At 48.5% G+C, this 22465-nt stretch overlaps 1 protein-coding gene across 5 annotated transcripts; it reads right to left on the reverse strand.

Moving 5' to 3' along the window:
- Nucleotides 1–304: 304 nt before the first annotated feature.
- On the reverse strand, nt 305–14960 carry LOC134017433 (coiled-coil domain-containing protein 138-like). 5 transcript variants are annotated; one of them, XR_009929751.1, is made up of 16 exons: nt 14724–14959; nt 14347–14392; nt 14118–14241; nt 13753–13853; nt 13377–13567; nt 13135–13272; nt 12826–12945; nt 12502–12579; nt 12262–12375; nt 11918–12064; nt 11657–11773; nt 8564–8762; nt 7455–7628; nt 5062–5200; nt 3962–4200; nt 305–889 (listed from the first exon to the last, which is right to left on the reverse strand). XR_009929751.1 is itself a non-coding variant. In XM_062457035.1 (15 exons), the coding sequence occupies exons 1-15, from the start codon at nt 14802–14804 to the stop codon at nt 4074–4076; spliced, it is 1896 nt and encodes a 631-aa protein (XP_062313019.1). In that variant the 5' UTR covers nt 14805–14959; the 3' UTR covers nt 3535–4073. The 5 variants fall into 5 exon arrangements, 3 of the variants coding, with proteins under 3 accessions (XP_062313022.1, XP_062313019.1, XP_062313020.1); XR_009929752.1 differs by having other exon boundaries at nt 3918–4200; XM_062457035.1 differs by lacking the exon at nt 305–889 and having other exon boundaries at nt 3535–4200.
- Between the last annotated feature and the right edge of the window lie 7505 nt (nt 14961–22465).

Raw genomic sequence — 22465 nt, forward strand, 5'->3', positions numbered from 1 at the left:
AGATTTCTTTTCGAAAGCTTTTGGATCGTCAGCTGTATGCTTTTGCTCCTCTGGGTGGAATTAATGATTTATGACTGTTTTCCATCAAGGGTTCAACATGCACAGTTCAAGACAATACCTTGTCATGTTTTTCTCTGATGGATTTTCACAATCACAGTTTGTAAAGGGGCTGGACTCCGGTAGTGTAAATGAATAAATGTGCATGTACAATGTTCATCATTTAGCATGTATTGATAAGTTTTTTTTTGTCTCCTCACACACAAGTAAACACAGCTATAGAAGATAGGTTGAGACAGGATGATAGTCTGTACAGACTTTCTTTATTTACCTCAGAAACACATTGTACAAGAGTAGAACAATGGAAGCAAAGTTTTTTGGAACCAAATGTAAGTGTATATATAACTTATTATTGTACATACGCATTCATAAATAAATAAAAATCAATAAATTGTGAAAGTATTGTTTCCTTCATTTTCTTTGTATGAATTACACTCAGACACTCACATCGGCCCAAGGCTCAGATCGCTGAGAGCGTTTGTGAACAGTGGGCCTGGTGTTCTGCTCCTATCCGTCATGCTCCGTTGATGTTTTGAAAGCATAACGATGTAACCTGATCCGTGGAAGATCACTGCTCTGTCAATGGGGAAGATTCTGGGTGAAAATAGCTGGGAACTGGGTCTCTTTGTAGAAGGTGGATATGCTTACAGAGCATTGATGGGAGTTCCAGTTACATCATCTCTTACCACCTATATATTTTTTGCATGACGTCAGCCATTGTGGCGACAGCCACCTCACCGGCAGCTCTGGTCATGTGTATGTGTGTGTACTGTGGGTCTCCGATGGATAAATGATTAGCTTCAGTCTCCTCTCCTGGCTGTGGATCTTACGCCTGTTGGAGAAAAGAACTGTCAGATTCGGTGATGCCGGGCAGTGCTGTTCTCATCGGGTTTCAAACACAGCCGAAGCTCCACGTAATCCTCTCACTGAAAAGCCGCTGTGTGTGGTGTGTGTGTGTGTGCGCATGCATGTGTGTGTGACAGGCACCTGAGGGTCCGTTTTGTGAGTGTTCACTGCTTGGCTTGGTATGAGCACACAGAGACAAAGAGAGAGAGAGTGATGGACTCCCTGAGGCAGGGAATGCCTTTCGAACTGTGAGTTAAAGCAAGCCGACAGTGTAATTAAAGCTCACATGCTGCATTGCCAGCTAGCTACTGCTGCTAATGCTCTCTGGCATGCCAGCCAGCTAATACTCGCCCCTGTCAGTTCCCTTGTCTGCAAATAGCCTATAGGAAGAGGCCATCAGTAACCAATCACTAGTAGCCCCAGTAGGGAATGTTAACCTGGACACATACTACCGGTCACTGGTCTGTTTTGGGCCCTTCACCTTGCAGTATATTTAGTATATATTATATTATTAGTATTCAATCATCAGTTACGTGGCCCTCCATTACAGCAACATATTGAACACTATTGAGTGTGAATAGGACTATTGACAGAGTGAAATCCCGACGGAGTAATAGCAGAGCATGTTGCAACACATCCACCTCTGTGGATAGCATCCATCACGCAGACAAATACGGGAAACAGTGTACACTTTCCTTTCAAAGTAGGTATCAGAAAAGACGTATATAACGGGAAATGGAAAAAGGAGAGCGAGAAGGCACCAATTAAAACTCAAATGGGCTCAATGTTTTCCAACCGACTTGACAATGAAAGGACGTATTCTGTGCCACACCAGGCGAAGGAGGCCAGTTACGAGCCCAGGGGCTAGGGACGCGAAGCTGCAATCAGAGGTCGCTGGGATGAACCTCTAGCTCGATCGAGAAATAGCCTATAAACTGGACAGCGGAATCATGACAAAACCAAACAAACAGTAATGCTGTTTGATTTAAAAGGTTAGTTGTGTTATTGTTTCGTGGTCTATCGGTGGCACTCGTGGCTTCAGGACACAGGGAGAATCTGTTGACGGTTACCTTCCTGAGGCAGATCCAAATGGAGCATCGCAAATCATAATGGTGATAGAGGGGCAACTTCATTACAGCGAGAGAGAGAGAGAAAGCGCTCACCAAGCTTCTATCCAGACAGATGTTTTCACTTACCAAGCCTCCATACCAGTTAGGTATATGATTAACTGCTGCCTCGTGCATTTATTGCGTTACACAAGTGCTATATTCATATACTCAGCCTGGTGGACATAATATACATTCGGTGGTCCACGACGTCAAACGTGATTGACTGACCTTATATCCTGGCAAAGCGTAGCCACTAATGTTTGTCCTCGCCCTCCCCCCTTTTTTAGAAAACGCAAATAACATTTTAATGAGGTTTACTTGCCAGATTGGAGGAGAGGTACTCTTAAACGGAGTTTCCACTGAGATTCGCTCCGTTGACAAAGCCCCGGCATAAATTACGGAGACCGCAGCTCCGTGTCTGAAGCTTAGCGGGGTATGAGTGTGTGTACGGAACACAGAGCACAGCCCGCTGTGGACCCGGCCCTCGGTAATTGAAGTAATGAAAGTAAATAAATCAGATGATGACAGTTGAGGTTTCAGTCCTTTCAGGCCTTTTCTCGAGGCTGCTGTGGGATCAGATGGGACCAGGGGTTAGAGGAGGGAATGGGGCCTAGATCGGGATGGGAGCATCAGTCAATCCCTATGATGAATAGACTCTCACAGTTGGTACAAACCCTACCACGGCTGCACCCGGGTACTTGTCTGTCTGTTCTCTGGCACACCGCTGAGACCAGAAGCTGTGCTATCTTAGTACGGGGAAGATGGATGAGGCCAGGCCAGAACCTGGAGCAGGGGTAGATATCTAAAGAACCTAGGATGGGGAGGTGAGCAGTGTGCCGCAGGGCAGAAGAGATGTCCTCGCTTGTCCATCAGGACTTTGCGGTCTCTGTCAAGACACACCTTCACCAGAGGGTATGTCAGGAGAAAAGGACGACTGCTCGGAACTGTCAGTTCTACTTCCCTCAGCCGTGTGGGTGAGATATTCCACCCTCACCTCTTGGACTGCACGGAACGTCCCCTGTGCTGGTGCTGCCTGATTCGATTCATCATCATCACATCCAGACTGACAGCTAATTATGATCTCCTCGGAGCTCAGACGAGGGGGAATCCCGCCCGAGCAGACATAGCAGGCTAGAGTCTGAACCCCCCGCCCACCCCCCCCCCCCCCCCCGCCCCCACTCCCTGCCTCGCTCTCACACACCTCTCCCATGCAACCCCCTTCAGCAAACTCTTCCCACCAGCCCAGGATGACACCCGGACTATTTACGAAGTACCTTTCTAACAGTATGGGGACAGAACTCACTGTCTGGTGTGTGTTTAAAAGGTAATGCCTTGGAAAGTCAAGTGAGAATCCTCTGTATTTCCAATAGGGTTCTCTGTTAAAGGGGGAATGGCTGTAACACTGGAACGCTGGGATGTAACACACAAGCTTAAAAGTCCTCTTGGAAGTGATTGAGTTACATTTGGAGTGGGCAGGTGTCTGGGTCCGTGTGTGAAGGTGCTGTGGTCGAGGGGCAGGATCACACAGCCCCTGGGAGAGATCAGCTAGGACATGACTGTCAGGTTGCTATTCCCTTCCAGCCGTCCACAACAGCAGCCCCTGACCTGCATGACATCACACAAGGTTGAATGTCCGGCATCACTTTGACAACTGACAAACAGACTTACGCACACACGAAACATACGCTTTTCACCTTGAACGTGTGCTCCATTGTCTCTCGCCGGTTCTTTGTTTATTGTTGTTAAAAAGCCCGACGGCAAAAAACGATTTGTCCCTCAGAGCGCATGAGACAAACATTACAGCCTTTGACAAACATGATTAGTGTCACCGCGCCATTTTGAGTTGCGCAACATAAAAAAAAAAAATGAAAAAAGGTACAAACAAATCCTTGACAAACAACTCACACAGTTACTGCCGACAAACACATGTAGACTGCAGACGGAGGCACCTTTTTAAAGGTCATCATCGAGAGTTTCTGACGCCCTCCAGATTCTAATTGTGCCGTAGCACGGCGGTGGTTCTGCCGGAGCGGGACGGGTGTGACGGGTGGCTGGGCCCCGTCACTTGAGGTTGAGCAGGATGGAGTTGAGGTTGAGGCAAAGGAAGGTGTGTGTGGGGTCTGTGGTCCTTAGCATCTCCTGCAGCAGGAGGTGGAGGGAGCAGAGCTCGAACAGACGCTTGTTCTTCCTGGGGAGACCACAGGAAGTGACATCAGACGGAGCTCTGGGACTTAACATAGGTGTGTTCAGTCTTGTGACGTATGGTGGCACCACCCCAACCCTCCAATAGCTACATTCAAAGCATTTCCCTGCATTAGTTATTTGTTGTTTTGGAGAATGTGTTCTCAATAATACGATTTCACAATGGCCAATGAGTGACCCAATCAAAGAAGACACTGGTGTTCCTAGGGACAAATTTATCTTCCCGTAAACAATGATCTTATAACGCTGTTGACAAGAGGAGCCAGAAAGGAGAAGAAAATAGACTCAATATTCAGCATGATGCTTCCTTCTCTGAAGATGGCCTTTAAAGTACATCACTGAATTACAGAATCCAGTTCAGCCCCCACACAACACACATACGGACTGCCAATTGAACACGCGCACGCGCGCACACACACACACACACACACACACACACACACACACACACACACACACACACACACACACACACACACACACACACACACACACACACACACACACACACACACACACACACACACACACACACACACACACACACACACACACAGAACGGGGGCTGATGACAGGGTGAGTATTTCCCTTGGTCTCTAGCCCTGGCCCTGTGATCTAATCTTTCCTAATGAAGGCTAGCAGTCCAGCTGGAGCCTGGGAGCGTTTCTCCTCTCAAACCTGTCGGCGGATGCTACGAGCCAGTCTCAGCCACGTGCTAACGCAGTCCTATGGATTTGGCCACCGGTGTTAGCCACATGCTACGTCTAGTGGATGAGTCTACTGGACAGTGTTAGCGTGTGTCGGACCGTAGTGTTATTTGGGTGCAGGTATACCGGGGGTTTCTCACCTGAGGGTGGAGAGCTTCTGCAGCAGGATGGAGAGTTTCTCCAGCAGGGGGAGCGCTAGACGAGAGCTCCGTAGAAGCAGGGCGGCCGTGCGGAAGAAGTCTTCGCTGCTGCACGCCTCGAGGAACCGACTCAGGAACCCTACCAGCGAACACACACACACGCACGCACTTTCTTTGTGTCATTTCTTTTTTCACACCTCGTCTCGTGTCGTGGTGCTTCATCTTGATGTCATCGTCACTGTGGCGGTGATGATGTCGTAATGGTGCCGCGATTGTTTTTACCGTGTTAAATCGTTTTCTCGCCCTCGAGTGTTACCAGTTAGGATTATCTGCATTGTGAAATTGGATTTGACACACACACACACACCCTAGATTAACAGTGTGTGGAGCAGAGTGGACACAGGGTCAAATACCACTAAGTGATCGCCTTTCAAGACAGGGTCCATATTGTCAAAGTTATCTCCCTAGCCTTCCTTCTTTCCGGGAGGACATAAACATTCACAGATTAAACAACGGAGCTGAGGCGACTGTCAGCAGATGGAAGAAAGCTGCTGATCTCTCCCGACTCTGTCAACAAAAGCAAACACAGACCGTATGGCAACCAAACACCAGTCCGCTTCCAGTGAGAGCGCCCGTTTGTTTTTCCTCGCGCCAGCCGGCCCCTTCCAACTCCCCCTGTCCATCAAACTTCAGCCTCGAGATGAGTTACACAATGGAAATTCACAGTGGAGGGGTCTTGACCAAGTTGTGTGTCTGATGCAACGTTGCAACAACTCCAATCTTAGGATCGGTTTGGAGGGACGCGAGCCCTACAGCTGACACGTTGTGTAGTGTGGCCTGGTAAGGTATGTTGATTGAGAACAGACTCTGCACATTTCGAGGAACAACCTGGGGAATGAGTGTAATTAGCGGTGTAATTGTGTGTGACGAGCCAATATGGTCCTGAGGCAGCTACTGTAGCAGCCTGGCTCAGATCCAGGAGGGGCTCCAACACTGGGGGAGAGCCACTATTAATGATGGAGGACAGCAAGGCTCGGGACATTCACAGTCTGCCCATGGCCTGCCTCAGGTGGCTGAGAGGTTAGCCAGGCCAGGGGGGCCAGGCCAGGGGGACCAGGCCAGGGGGGCTAGGACAGGGGGGCCAGGACAGGGGGGCCAGGACAGGGGGGCCAGGACAGGGGGGCCAGGACAGGGGGGCCAGGACAGGGGGGCCAGGCCCTGGATCTAGAGGTAGCTGGCTCTGAGGGGAATATGACTCATCTTGAGAACAACATGGTGAGGGCAAAGAGTGCAGTCTCTCTCTCTCTCTCTCTCTCTCTTTCTCTCTCTCTCTCTCCCTCTCCCTCTCCCTCTCCATCTGCTTCCCAGCATCTTCACACAGGTACGACGAGTTCATGGGTGGAGGGAAACTTCAAACAGCATGGGTTAGGACAGAGTGGTCCATGTCCAAGTGATTTAGGAGGACAGGGTGGTGTTCTCTTTATGGAGGAACGGCCACATGGAGAGGATTACCAGAATGAAAGTCATATTGTGGCAGGGGCAGACTGGCGGGGCCAGTATAAGTCAAACCAGCAGGGTCGGGTTGGTTAGTGACCTTCAGGTGTGAACAGCATGACAAAGTCCTGCTGGAACCCGACCCGGGGGTTAGCTACCGTCGCTGGAGGCTAGACGGGGGCAGCTGGGGGGTGGACACTGACAGTAGCCAGGTCTAGCGAGGGGGTGGGGGTGACCTGGTATGTTTACAGGTGACCTTCAGGTGTGAACAGCATGGGGGAATTGTACAGTACGTTTTAACAGCAGAGCTAAGTAGAGACTGGCTGGAGCTGGGGGGGGGGGGGTGAAGCTAGCTCGGGGCCGGAGGGTCACGGGGCAGCTACAGTAGCTGGAAGGTCTAGACATAGCCAGCGAAGGGATTGTGGGAGCTGCTATCTAGAGGAACAGAGGCTGTGTGTGAACATCGACAGAAAATAGCCAGAGACAGACAGGGGAGGAAGTCTACTGGTCCCCTTCAGGTGTGAACCCCACCCCCCCCCCCCTCTCTAAAGTCTACCCTCATTACCCCCACACACCCCCCCCCCCCCCCCTAGTAAAACCACCCCCGTCTCTGCTCCCAAGCTACATTACAGCCCCTCGCGGCCCACTAATACGTGCTCTGCACTGTGTCAGCACGCACAGGCACACTACCGGCCTCATGACACCCCTAGACTTCACTCGGTTCACGTTTCCCCCCCCCCCCCCCCCTTTACAGTAAGCGCTGTGGCGCGGCGCTGCTGTGTGTCGTTTATCTGGCCTTTCATTTGGCCGCTGGTGGACAGCGTCACTGGTTCCACCGGGCTTCGACAAGCTAGACTAAGAGCGGGAGTCCAGGAAGCCGTGTCCTGTCCTGTACTTACTGGACGGCGAGGCGAGCTGGAGCAGGATGTCTACGGGGGCGTGCAGGCCCCCGCGGCCCCCCCTGAGCAGGGTCAGCAGGACAGGCAGGCCCGCGTGGTGCAGGAACAGACCCCGGCTCTCCTCGCACGCCAGCTCACCGTGGAGGCTGTCCAGAGCCTGGGCCAGCACGTCCGCTACGGGGGGGAAAGGGGAGGGAGAGAGACAAGGTGGATATCACAGACACACACACACCGGGAGTCCCATGCAAAAACTGCACGGCGAACCCCCTGCAACAGCATGCCGTCGTGGTGGTGGAACGCGCCATTCGTCACCGCCTCCAGAGATTTCACCCACCGTCGTCCACAAAGCTCTCGCTCTTCCTGTTGTCCAAAGGCCCCCTCTCCCTGTCTCCATGCTACAATCTCATGATCTCTCCATGGTTACCTGACCATGCTCTGAAATCCCCCCCCCCCCCCCATCACTTTGCCTCATTTTCCCTTCGATCTCCTCCCCGTCCTCCCGTCCTAAGCCCTCACTGACCCTTGACCTGCCAAGCTGTGTGATCCAGATCTATTCTATATGACCCAGACTCGTTCTGTCTGGTTGGTTCAAACCGAACTTAAATGTATGCAATTTGCTCAGAGGAAAAACATGATAAAAATAAGAAAAATAAACAGCTTGAGGCTGGCCGTTTTGGATTATATCTGCTTCTCGTCTTTGCTCGAGGTTTAGGGGTTCTGTAAGCCTTTTGGATTGAGCTACCAGTTTAATATGGTAACTATTAAATATTATCCTGGAGTACAAAAACAAAATATTTCACTCTCCAACCTCAAGTTACGCGTCAATCAACAGGCCAGGCTTGTGCCAAGCTGACAGAGACAACAGAGACCGATGGGCTGTGTGGACGTGGTGAAACAATCCGAGGCAGATGGCGGGCCGTTCTGCAGTCTACCGACTGGATTCAATGATATCAAACTATGGCTCTCTCTTGAGCTCTGCAGCGGCAGAGATAAAAACCCAGAGTGCCGGGCCGTCGCTAACTCTGTGACACGACACTAGATGGCCTCCGTCGACCCGCAGGATGAACGCTGCCCCCTGCTGGGCAGTTCGCGGAAGCACGGCTCCGTACCCTGAGTGACGGTTCTGAGGACGATGAGGGCGGAGAGGAGGCGGGTGTGGGGGCAGGGGCTCCTGTAGAGGGGGGCGGTCCGAGGGGGGCCCCTGGGCCTGAGGGCCCCACTGGGGTCCTGGGGGCCGCTAGGCTGGAGAGCTGTGGGCCGGGACACCTCCTCTCCCAAACGCCGCAGGGTGGAACACAGAGTCACGGGCTGCGGAAACACACAGAGTCAGGAACGCGCCATCGGGAACGCACGCACACAGACAGCCATTCTCAATGTGACACTACGAACCATAAGAATCTTCTAGAATACATTTCCAGTGTCTTTGAGCCACACATCTCCCTCCCTACACATCCCGTTCTGTCTCTCTCTTTTCACACACACACTGAAACCTCCCCAGTGTGTGTGCGTGTGTGTGCGTTCTCGGGCCGGGCCGGCACGGACGGAAACACACACGGCGTCGAAGCGTTCTGGCCCGCCAGGGGACAGGCAGCTTTAGAGCAAACCCACATGTTGCAGTAATAGGACATGTGATTCCAGTTGAAACATCAAGCTCGTCAGAAAGCAGTGGTGGACATGCCCTGACAAACAAACATGCGAGGCCAGGGCCGGCCAGGGCCCTCCAAGGCGTGACGGACACACCGGCAGGGATGCTGTGGTGCTGCGGTGGAGCAGGGGGCAGGAGGAAGGGGGGGCTAGGGGCAAGGAGAGTCCACCTGACCCCTGGACACATACACACGCACACACACACAACACAGGCGGGCTGACATCTGTGCCGGCTGCTTGTTGACTATTGAGCTTGCTGTTGTAATTCAAACCAGGAGTGGAAGAAGAGGAAGGAGAAGGTGGAGGCCTTTTGACACAGCTGGTCCTATACAGTCAGTGGAGTGGCTGCTCCGAAGCCGCAAGGACAGCCTGTTCTGCTGTCCTCCCGCCATCCAGAACGCTCACAGGACCTTGGGGCACTCCAGTTAATAGTGTTTGAAGGAAAACTCCATAGGATGGAGGACATCAAACGAGGCTTTAAATGCTGTTTAGTGTTTGGCCTTGCTGTAGCATGACAGCTCGTCATGTTGTGTAGGGGGTCTGTGGCTACGTAGCGGTTCACGGCGGAGCTGGAGGAGTGTGTGGGTGTAGACGCGTTCCAAACACAGGGTGGCGGGGAATCATCTTTGTGTCCTTGTGGTGTTGCAGTTGTGGTAGCGTGGTGTTGTGTAGGTGTGGTACAGGGTAGCTGTGTGTGTGTACCTATGTGATGTTGTGTAGGTGTGGTACAGGGTAGCTGTGTGTGTGTACCTATGTGATGTTGTGTAGGTGTGGTACAGGGTAGCTGTGTGTGTGTACCTATGTGATGTTGTGTAGGTGTGGTACAGGGTAGCTGTGTGTGTGTACCTATGTGATGTTGTGTAGGTGTGGTACAGGGTAGCTGTGTGTGTGTACCTATGTGATGTTGTGTAGGTGTGGTACAGGGTAGCTGTGTGTGTGTGTACCTATGTGATGTTGTGTAGGTGTGGTACAGGGTAGCTGTGTGTGTGTACCTATGTGATGTTGTGTAGGTGTGGTACAGGGTAGCTGTGTGTGTGTACCTATGTGATGTTGTGTAGGTGTGGTACAGGGTAGCTGTGTGTGTGTGTACCTATGTGATGTTGTGTAGGTGTGGTACAGGGTAGCTGTGTGTGTGTACCTATGTGATGTTGTGTAGGTGTGGTACAGGGTAGCTGTGTGTGTGTACCTATGTGATGTTGTTTAGGTGTGGTACAGGGTAGCTGTGTGTGTGTACCTATGTGATGTTGTGTAGGTGTGGTACAGGGTGTGTTTCCCATTAATGTCCCCCAGTGTCATTGAATCAACCGAAAGTATTTTTACACTTAATCATAGTAACATAAAATATATGTTATAGTGATATTGTATTTTGAACAGTTGCTTCAGCAAAGCATCGCTCACGCCTACATTAGCTAGTAACGACGTTAGCTGTCAGTCTCTCCGCTTATGTCAACAGACACATCCAACTGGTTGTCATGAAAACCATTACACCGTGTATAATGTACATATATAACATTATATCAAATAGCTAGCTAACATTAGCTAATTATTTTTTTTTTAAATACCAGCGGCTCTGAAATCATAGCTATTTCCAGTATCAGGAGCAAGTTGGCCCATCATGTAACATTAGGCTTTTTGTAATCCAGTATATATTGTTTTCTTCTAAAAAAGAAACCAGTTACTGTTACCACCACTGCTTCATTTCTTTGACAGTTCAAATATACTCTAGTCAATTTTGTGTTTTGACCATTTGTGAACTGCGTATACCATATTTTGCGAGTGTGACTTTTTTTGCCATGTCATCGCCGTTCATATCTGTACAACCAATGTGTTTACGATTACATTGTTTACTAGGAGAGCATAACATTGTTTACAAGAGCACAACATTGTTTACAAGAGTTCTTCATAGTTCTAACTTCTTATTTTCGCTCTCAAAGTACACCAGATTGAGGCATTTAACTTTAAAACGCACAACATTCTTTTCCAGGGCAGCATGCCCCCAGACTGTCCCAGGACCACTCACCAGTCTCACTAACTCCTGTTGGAAACACTGAGCTGTGAGTGTGGTACAGGGTATCTGTGTGTACCTGTGTTGTACGGGGTGTGTGTGTACCTGTGTGGTGTTGTGTAGGTATCTGTGTGTACCTGTGTGGTGTTGTGTAAGTATCTGTGTGCAGCTGTGTGGTGTTGTGTAGGTATCTGTGTGTACCTGTGTGGTGTTGTGTATAGTGTGTGTACTTGTGTGGTGTTGTGTAGGTATCTGTGTGTAACGGTGTGGTGTTGTGTAGGTATCTGTGTGTACCTGTGTGGTGTTTTGTAGGTATCTGTGTGTACCTGTGTAGTGTTGTGTACAGGGTGTGTGTGTACCTGTGTGGTGTTGTGTAGGTATCTGTGTGTACCTGTGTGGTGTTGTGTAGGTAGCTGTGTGTACCTGTGTGGTGTTGTGTACAGGGTGTGCGTGTACCTGTGTGGTGTTGTGTAGGTATCTGTGTGTACCTGTGTGGTGTTGTGTACAGGGTGTGCGTGTACCTGTGTGGTGTTGTGTAGGTATCTGTGTGTACCTGTGTGGTGTTGTCCAGCTGGCGGAGGGCCTGGTAGGTAAAGCGCAGGAGGGGCAGGATGAGGGAAGGATCTGACCCTGAGGTCAGCTGAAGCTGCTCTACCAACAGAGGCAACACCTCGACAACAAGACAACAACAGCATAAACAACAAACATGAACAACACAAACTCCTTACGGTAGCTGGAAACACACAACATTGATGAACATGCTAAACGGCACCCTGACAGCACAATAACCCCGCCCTCCCTCTCTCTCTATTACCTTGGAGCACCTCTCGTGGAGCGAGACAACCAGAGGGAGGTCTAGGACCGCCTCTCTGTCTCCTGCTGCTGGGGGGAAGGACTGTCCATCAACAACCCAGTCCAATAGCAGAGCCAGGAGCCTGACAGGGGCGGGACCTATACAGCCCTGAGGGAAGAGATCAAATTCTGTCTTTAGCATGAGGTCCTCAACTTCTGACCAAACCATGACTGGGTAGGTGAAAGTGTCTCTGCACAGCTGTTTCCAATCTTCTCATTTAAGATCAGCGATTCGGTCCAAGAAAGAACAGACTTAAATGGTAGAGGACTGTGTCGAGGACATACCGAGTTGTTGGTAACGTATACCTTCTTTGTTTTAGATGAGCTGGCTGACTTCTCTTGTTTGGCAGCCCTGGTCTCCGCCATCTTCACACTAACGTTCTCTCGACCTCTCAGAGCCAGCGAGTAGTCGTTCTTCCTCTGGAGAACGCAGAACGAGTGGCGGGTTTCAGTATTCCAAAACACTGGGGACTGCAGCGGTACTTAGCCGTTGGGGGAGGAAGACTCCACACCTAAAGCCCCAGGGAGGGGTGGGGACAGTTTTACCTGTAGGTTCTCCAGCCGGGCTTGCACCTTCCTGGACTGGCCCTCCAGCCTCTTGTTGTGCTCGCAGAGCTCATTCAGCTACACACAAGCACAGCGAATCATTTCCTCACATCCAGCTTAGAAATGACTGCCACCCCCTGGTCTGTCTGGGTTTCTACATCTTCCTCACATAAAACCCACGTCAAATATCTTGAAACTCATCACTATATCACTACTAATACGACTATCACATAGTGCGGAAGGTTAAAGCAGAGAAAACGACTGCAGGGCATTCAAATAACAAAAGGGACTATAATTATGGAAGAGGTTCCGTGAGGCCCTTGCCTGTTTTTTCATGGTGTCGTTGAGCTCCTTGATGGTGTCGAAGCTGGACTTGAGCCTCCTGTTCTCCTTGGCCCGCTCCCTGAGCAGCTCCTGCAGTACACTCACCTCACGCTGGTGTTTCTGAACGGGACCAAACAGAGCCCAATCACACATCCCCACTCTCACCCCCGCAGGTCTATCCTGACCAGAAGAGTGAAGCAGCCTTCTCACAGCCGCAAAGAAAGGATGGCCCACACAACCGGGAAATGTACGGATAAGATCTGGGGGGGGGGGGGGGGGGGTGCGTGTTGCCGTTCCTGTTCCTCTTGCCTCTTGAACTTCCAGGATGTGTGCGTGTACTTCCTCCTCCACCCCTCGCAGCCTGCTGAGAGCTAGCTCCTTCTGGAGCAGTCGGTTCTCTCTCTCCTGGAGCTCTCTCTGCCACTGCTGCTGGCTCTCCCTCTCAGCCTACACACACACACACACGATAAACTCCTTCCTAAGCAAATCATTTCATAAATCTACTGGAAAATCTATGTGATTTTAGCCCAGTCCAGTTCTTCACCACTCACTCTCAACTGTTGATAGATGACCAGCATCTCTTGGCACACCTGTCCCATATCAGGGGTGGGGGAGAGGAGAGAGTAGGACTGTGGCTGTTGCTCCCTTAGCCCTCTCCCCTGCTCCTCTCTGGCCATCCCAAGCACAGGCTCGGTCTCCCTGGAGCCCAGGCTACTGGCTAGGCTGGAGGGAAGGGTCACATCTGGAATCACAGCAAACACCGGGCATCAAGCCATGTTCCAAGTCATAACAATAAGTCATCACAAATGTTATCAACCCAGGATTAGAACGCACATCTTTTCGATATGCTGTATAGATGGGGTGGTCCTCTTTGGAATAATGAATACGGTGCAGCCTCTACTAGGCATTGTTGGAGGAAATGCACACCTGTCTCCGTGTAATGCACCAGGGTGTCCAGGAGGGGGCAGGTTTTGTAGTCCATACTGAGGTCCTCAGCACTGCTACTCATAACACCATCACTGTCCAGCCTGTGATAACCAGAGAAAAGACAATTTCACAAAAACAGTTGCCTACATTACATTGTGTACTTGCAAATAGGAACCCTGAAAGCCAAATAAACATCTCCATTGTCTTCCTTATCTCTGTAAGGCAGAAATTTGTAAGTGTGGCAAAGTGAAATGTCTATTGGTCTCTAATCTCTATTGGTTTCTTAAACAAGACAATTGTCAATTACCTATAGATCAGTACTAAAGATGAGCCTCAATAGGGATAAGTCATGGTCAGAAACCAACCTTTCGGGCAGGGGTGTGAGGGTGACTGCTTTGAACAGTTCTCTTAGAGCCGTTTTGTAACCTCTCAGGCCTCTGTGGGGGCTTTTGACTTTGGAGGAGGATGTCACCGTCGATGTAGGAGGTTCTTTAAAACATACAGCACATGTCTCGGCAATAAAGACACACTTGACAGCTGAATAAGTTGTTTTCAAATTGCCATGACAAAACAAATGAAACACTCCTTTCTCACCATTAGAATGACAGATTGTACCCCCAGTTCTAATGTCTGATGAAAGCTATAAGGATGGGAGGACAAGTTAGATTTACATTCACTAGCTTTAGATAGCAACATATTTTGCATGTGTGACCATTAATCGCTAGTTACTGTAGTCTGTTGTTTAATTATGCCAAACTAGAGCATGTGTTTCCTTAGCAACCACGGTTGTGTCAAGCTAGCTAGTTGACAAGCAGTGCTAGCTACGACTGCTAGCCTACTGTATACAAAGTTGTTAGCTCTCGCCAACTAGTCTAGTCGTTACAGTAGGCTAGCTACGTACTAGTTCTATGTAACTTAGCTAGTTAACACTAGTAACTACGACGAGAGTTAGCCAGCTAGTATAACGTTACCAGTTCCCTTGGCCCCAAGTATTTCCTCTTTAACTTCTCTATTGTGAAGTCCACGTCGGTCTCAGACGATGTATTGCTCATCTTGGCATCAGATTTGCGTAACTGCTTGCTATGTTACTAACCAGCTGACAATCAAACAGATCAGAACTGATGAGTGTACGTGTGTGTTGTGTTTGCACTGAGCAATGCTGCACCAGCGTCCTGTGATACCAGGTTAACAATTATTAGGGTAGGCTATCTGAGTTTGAACTGAACTGAATATGTCGGGGAATGGGGGCGGAGATTTGTGTGGTGGGCGCGCTTTTTTGTTAGGGCTTGACTTTGACTGACTGGCTATGCAGAATTCTAAATTAAACATCTCGCTTGAGGGGGAGAGTTAAAAAATGAGACCCCATTTATAGTAATTTGAGTTTTGTTTCCCGTCCGTGAGAAATGAGCCACAGAAAAATAGCCTACGAAACGGGTATGATGGATCCCATTAATTCAGTCAGTGTACTACACAAACTCCCCCAGTAGGTGGTAGTATTTGATGTGATCTGTATAGTATCAAAACCCAACCTGACCTGCAAAACCAGCTCTTCTTTAGAGAGGTTGAATAACATTGAAAATAGTATCTATGACCAAATTAATCCTGTTTTTGGTTTGTTTTTGGTTTGACAGACTATTTAGCTCTACAGCTCGGTCTTTCTGTACTTGGTAAAAACGGATCAATGTTTGCTATCTAAATTAGGGTTCAAATACCCACAAACACTATTGAACTGACCATTGGCCTAGATTATACAGTATGGATGCCCTATGTCCCTTTGTGAGGTATAAAGTGAGCTCTAAGCTGGAAGGTATATTTTTCTAGAGAGGAAGATTGATGAAGGCCATGTCAGGGTAATTAGCAAGGCCATTAGAAACCATTCCCAACCAATCTCATTCTCCCTGGGGTCACACATCAATTGAATCTAATTGTACTCATTCTAATCTCTATTAGATCTATTTCATTTGTTAGAATTAGTGTAAAATAGGTTCTCTGTTTCCCCCAAAAAGTGTATCTAGTGTTCTAATGGCTCTCGCCAGAGGAGGACAGTGTTGGGCCACGCACCCAAACACGAGCAAACAAGGTGAGTGTGTGTGTGTGTGTGTGTATGTTTGGACTGTAGAAAGAGAAGCAATAGAGAAAAATATGGAGCAACATTTACTGAAGTCATCATGAAAATAATCAACACAAGAACACAAACTCACAGTAACTTATATCCCATTTCTGCCGTCTCTCACCACCAACTTCTTTCGTCTCACTCACCCTCTAAGGGGGAATAAGGCTCTGTTATTCTTGTTCTGGTTTGGCATAAGCACTGTTTTTGAAATTAGACAAGATTATCTCTGAACAGCAAGATAACTGTGACTCTTAAAAGCACATCCTGCTTAATTGTGTGTGTGTATACATGTGGAAGTGTGTGTGATTCTCAGAATGATAGACAGTTAGTGTCTATTCCGTCTGTTTCTGACACACACCATCCATTCAGTCCGCCTGGGGATACAACTCTACAAAGACAATAAACATCAAATCCCTCAATTACGAACATCTCAGTACGATCTGCTGAACCAATTATCTTCTGTCTTGAGATACAAAGCAATCACGACACACACACACACACACAGTACACATCCCAGGCACCCACACAAACACAGACAGTCAGGGACTCAATTACTTTAAAACCATGATTGCAGCTCTATTCTGTAAAACTGATTGCTTTTCAATTGGTGTAGGTTTGTGTCTTCAGAGATGCATTATATATGCTAATAGGGGCTGTGAGAGAAAGGCCTGGATCAGGGACACCCAACACAATTACACTGATCAGACCCAGGCAGAGAGGGGGATCCCTGTGCAGGCCAGACTGTTACATCAGCCCAGGTCACCCACTATAGTGAGTGTGTGTGTGTGCCACACCTCTAAATTCATTCAAACAACCTGCTCTGAAAGATGAAACTATAAGCAGATTTAGACAGGATTTACTTGCATAATAATATTGCTGTTTAAGTGGCCTAATAGCTCTGTCAGGCTGTATTTATGATATTAATTTAAGCAGATTTAATTGATGCATGAATATTTTAATGTTTACCGCTAACCCACTGTATAAGCCCTAAGGGACCTCTGGGTAAAGTAAAGCTAATCAATGTTTAAACTGTTTAAAACTGAGTTTTTGTAGAAATGTCTTATATTGCTTGAATTATTCAATGACCACGGCTTCTAATCAGACTTTTAGATTAGCTCTTTACACTGCATGATCATTTTACACTTTGATACTGATTGGATTTTTCGGACACAACTTTAAACCATATCCATATAATCTGGCACAGTATAACTCAGGGCAACATAGGATAATGCCATGGTCCAATTACTCTACCCTGTGGTATTCCCTTTGTTTTTTCAGCACCCATTATATAGTTGGCATAAATCAAGGACTGCTCTGTCTGGAACTCATTCAACTCTTGTCTTAATAACTTCTGCTGTAGGAATCAGTTTCTGCTGCTTGCTCCAGTTTTACAGCAGTTTTAATGATCGTCATGTGAAAGACAGGTGCTGCTGTTGTCTTTGAACCAGGGAGTCTATCCTCTCCTCTTATGTTCATCATTGATGATTGAATTTCATTCATCGTTTTCATAAATTTGTCAGAGAGAATGAATGAGCAGTAATTGACGGTTCTGCTGGCCGTGAAAGACTAAGGCAAAAAAAGGATCTGTTGTGTCATCAGGCTGAATCTCTCTGTTTCTCTCTTCGTTTCTCACTATCTCTCACTTTCTTCTCTACTTTCTCTCTCTATTGTTTTCTCTCACTTTGTTGAGACTTTACAAACATTGGACTTTCCCAATAAACAGATAAGAAATGATGAGTGGTGCAATGGAGAGAGTGGATCTCAGTCTGGACTGAATGTTCCTTCAGAACGGGGTACTGTATGACACCAGAGTGAACCCTGACCTGTGGTGATGTATGCTCTGCCAATGATAATTGCCCACACGAGACCTCTGTCAGAGCTGAGTTAAGAGGGAGTCGATTGGCCCGCCTTTGAAAAAATGATTTCAGTTGCGTCAAAGTCTCTTTGCAGATCGGCTCTCTGGCTGAATTGGCCCCTGTCTTTACTGCTATGACACCCTTTACATGTGTGCTTTTGAGTCCCATACTTTAACTCCCACTGCAGGGCACATGGTAGAGCAGCTTTTTCCTCTCTCCTTTGGTCACGTGTTTATAAGTGTGTGCATGTAAACTTCCCATTTGTGCCACAACTATCCAGTATCACTACATGATAGAGTTGTAGCATTTTGGTAAAACAACTGTTTGTTGTTGGCAGTGTACAGTGTGTGTGTTTGTGTGTGAGAGAGAGCGAAATGTTGGTGCGGTTGTGGTGGCTTGTGGAGTCTTTCTCTGACCCTTTCTGGGTTCTAATTCCTATACGGTTGAGTCATGTGGAGCACTCTGGTTAGTCTGGGGCCAAACAGCCTTTTTTGGGAATGTCATGTTGGCCATCCAATACCGTTACCCTGAAAATACAGTCCAAGTTGTCTGGAGGTTGTGGAATTTGTATGAGGCTCTGAGCCAGGCTTGTGTTTGGGAATAACTGATAGCTGATTGGCCTTGTTCTCAGGGACAAGGAGAGTGAGGTACTGAGCGCCAGACTTCTTCACTGTAGTGTCTCTAGGCTAGAGAGTACATTCATATGGCATACGCAAACACGCACGCACACACACAAATTGCTTGCAACATGTAGCACTTCACAAGTGTTCCTGCAAATCAACACCCACATGCACACACATACCGTACAAACACATGCATAGAACGGGTGCCATCAATACACAACGCACGACGAGTACACAACCGCTACACTTGCACACACATGAACACTACATGAACATTACATGAAGTTCCCAGGTGTATGTGTGGAAGTGGAGAGGATAATTCCTTTTGTTAATGTTATTTCCACAGTGATAGTGCTGTGTCCAATGGAATGGGCTTGACTCTACTCCAGTACTACCTTGGGAGATCCTACAAGTTAATTGTCCATGAGTGTGTGTGTGTGTGAGAGAGTATGTGTGCATTTTGAGGTACAGTAACGGTCGATCATTTGTTTCGACAAGATAATGAAAAAAATAATACGAATGCATACGATAAAACTTTATTGGTCCCCAAAGGGGAACTGTAAGGATCAAACGGATCCCACCCAACACAGCATGCTAAACACAGGTAGAAAAATTCAGCCTGGCATCACATTTCACTTCCCCATTTTTATTGCCTCTTGGGACTAACATCCCATTAAAGGAGGGGGAAGTGGTGATGTGGAAACAAGTGGGAGACCATCAGACATCAAAATAGATGATGACAGACATGGGGAATTGTTACTTGGCTGAGAAAGAAGTAGGGGCTCTTCCAATGGGATTTTGAAACAGGTGCTCACAATAACAGTTTATGAATATACTTCAATGAGGATATTTTATGACTTCATTTGAGATGATGGCTGTGCATTATTTTCCTATCCCATTGCCTATGGAGGACAGATGAGGGCTGCTTCAGCTGCAGTCTTTGAAGTGAGCCTAGCACAACTCTGTTGTTGCCAAGTGTCTATTAGCCTGTGTTAGGAGATGTAAACATGTTAAGTAAAGGCAGACCCTCAGGTTACAGCTGCGCACATCAAACACAAGCAACCTGGAAATGGACGGGCACAGCAACAGCTGCCTGTTTGCATGTGTGCTTTTGTGTCGATGTACAGTATGTGTGCGTATGTGTGCACATGGTTCGAGATTGTCCAAAAGATAAATCGAGCGAGAGAAAGACAGAGAGAGAATGAGAGCTTGAAAGAGAGGGAAAGAGATTGGGGTACAACCATCTGGGTACCAGACCAGTTTGGGTTGGGCAGGCCTCCGATCGAATAGGCGTATGTGACAGAAAAGGAGGCAGCACCTTGGCAGTGAAGGCCCAGGACCGGGACAGGTCAGAGAATCGTGTTTTCTCCTCATAAATTAGTTTCTGTACCACATCGATGGGGAAGACATATGACGAGAGGTGGAAGAAGAGGGGGAGGGCGTAAGGAGGGAGAATGGAGGAAAAAAAGAGACGAAGATGATCATAAAGGGGAAAATGAAAGAGAGGAGAAGCCTCGTTCTCCTTCTTTTCCTCCCCTCCCTTCCGCCCTCTCGCTTCTTCTCCTCCTCCTCCTCCTCCTCTCCCTCATCCCCCTCCTCCTCAGCGTCCCCCCGAACCAAAATGAAACCAATCAGTTAAGGACTCTCTCCAAGTAGCGGAGGGAGATGGACGATTTCCTTGGCATCAGGACGACAACAATGAGCTTTTCTCCGAGGACGTGTCACTGCCGGGGGAGACAGGCAAACTCCCAGAAGCCCCTGCTCCCCATCTGATCCCGTCTGCTCTCCATGAATAAAAGACCATCCTTGAACCCACCAGGTTCATTAGCGCTATGGCATGGACGAGTGTATGTACAGTTCATTCAGCAGTGGGCCCCATCTGTTCCTCCAGGTTACTCTCTTGACCCTCTCTCTGTGTCTCTCGTCCTTTCGGCAGCTCCGTAACACTGAGGTCAAGCCTCACGCAGGACATGATGAGGATGTTGATAGGATTTCATTTCGAGAAGCACTGGAAGTGCAGCACTGCCTTCTCAGTGAAACCGAATAAACGCTGAGGCCTTGACAGAAGAGGGGTTGGCTTGCACGAGCCCCAGAGCCCAACAGCCCAAGACTTTCCAGCCAAATCAAAGTTTTCAACCCTAATCGGTCAACTTTAGAGAGCTGAACTCAAAGAGGCCTATTCTTTCCCCGACCTCATTTGCATCCTCCTGTGTGTTAACAGCCTTCCTCCGACACACAATGGGCCGTGTGGGCAGGGAATGGAGAGGAATCCCTGATAAGCCCTGAGCCTTGAGGAGGGCACAGAGCGGAGAATGCCAGCTATGCCAGACATTCACAACACTGTGTGGTGTCACCCCTCACGCCCCACAATGCCCCTGTTCTCCCGCCTGTCAAAGACACCATTGTGGCCCGATGAGAGCAGCGGAGAGCCGCCAATGGCCTTTATATCAAACACACATTCCACAAACGCTTCCTCGACTCACATAGACACACACACACACACACACACACACACACAGCACACTCCAAACTTCCATGCATTTGCACTTCTTTTATTGCATATAGCTCTTCAAATTCCTTCTGCGCCCCCCTCTTTTTTCATCCACAGGGAGGATATTACACAAAAAGGCTTCCTTTCACTTTTTCTTTCTCCTGGTAAATGCTGGGAAGCAGAGACCTAGAGGAGGCATGCATTCCCGATATGGACCCCAGATAGGAACACCTGACCGAGTTGACGAGAGAGCCCACTTCCTGGAGGATGTGACTGTTAATGTCTCATGGGGATCTGGAAGTGCGTGCGTGCGTGTATGTGAGAGAGAGAGAGAGCGAGAGAGAGCGAGAGCGAGAGAGAGCGAGAGAGAGCGAGAGAGAGAGAGAGAGAGAGAGAATGTGCGTGTCTGTCTGTGTGTTTACATAGTGTGCAAAAGAGAGTGTGTTTGCGTGTGAGAGAATGTATGCGTTTGTGTGTGTGTGTGTGTGTGTGTGTGTGTGTATGTATGTGTGTTCTACTCTTCCTGTCTGTGTGACATGCTCCTGACTGCTCCTGCCACCTGCACCCACGGCACAAAGGCTTCATGGGAAGGAGAACAAGACAGGAGGGAAGGACTCACATACGTCACATGTCCCTCTGACAGCGCCTGTCAATCACTATCACAGAAGGGAGAGAAGTACAGTGGTGTAGATTGGGTGGGTTTGTTTGTCCGTGTTTGTCTGTGTGTTTTCATTCCCAAGTTAAAGGGTGAAAGTGTACTTCTGTAAAAACATGGGCGTTAATCTTTCACTGTATTTGCAATATTTGCCAGTGTAGAGTGTGTGTGGTGTGCGAGTAAGGCATGTGACAAGGGGGCCGGCCTGGCTGATTTAGGGCTGGCTCTCCTGTCACCCAGGGAGAGACATGCCCGGCAGGGGGGGAAGCTTCCAACTCCAGTCCCAGGTTTCCGTGACAGGGCCCAGTGGGCAGGCCGAGGCCTGGACAAGAGGCCCTGCTGGGGCCTCCCAGAGGGAGGTCAGGGGCTGCAGGGAGTCTGGCTGGACAGCAGGACAAAAGCCTGGCCAGTAGGGGATCTGAGGGGAGCAGGGAATTAGCTGCCAATTAGTCTGAGTTCCCCTCTGGAGTGATGCATGTCAGCCTGTCAGCGCCTGAGGACGGAGGGGATCAGCAGGATAAAGAACGTTATCCCTCAGATTACACTCTCCACTGTCAGGATCACACAGGCTGGGTCTCGCTCACGCCTGACCGGCACAGGACACACACAAACACTCTCCCTCTCTCACACACAAACACTCTCCCTCTCTCACACACAAACACTCTCCCTCTCTCACACACAAACAGACGGCTTCCTCCATACTTGGATCCGTGATTCCTCGTTCGCCAAAGCGTCATTTGCTCTCTGGGACGAAGCCGGGCGACACTGTAAGGGGTCGTAAAAAAAAGAAAACAGCTAGGCTCAAGTAAAACAGTCATTTTTTACAAATGTAATACTAATCTGTTACATAACAATAACAATAGTGTTTTCAAAACCCAAAAATGCCTAAAATGGCAATGTCCATACAAAGCACTCAGCATGTCCTTTTCTGTGGTTCCTTTCCAAACAGTTTAACTACTTTTTATTACCAACAAA

The sequence above is a fragment of the Osmerus eperlanus genome, chromosome 3 (assembly GCF_963692335.1).
Source record: "Osmerus eperlanus chromosome 3, fOsmEpe2.1, whole genome shotgun sequence".
NCBI classification, from domain to species: domain Eukaryota; kingdom Metazoa; phylum Chordata; class Actinopteri; order Osmeriformes; family Osmeridae; genus Osmerus; species Osmerus eperlanus.

Bases quoted from the DNA above. Each gene is read 5' to 3' on its own strand.
- LOC134017433 (XM_062457035.1), bottom strand. From the start codon at position 14,804: ATGAGCAATACATCGTCTGAGACCGACGTGGACTTCACAATAGAGAAG. The intron at 13,273-13,376 runs GTGAGTGGTGAA...GTGTGTGTGTAG, and splicing joins TCATCTATCAACAGTTGAGA to GCTGAGAGGGAGAGCCAGCA. The intron at 12,946-13,134 runs GCAAGAGGAACA...GGTCCCGTTCAG, and splicing joins ACATCCTGGAAGTTCAAGAG to AAACACCAGCGTGAGGTGAG.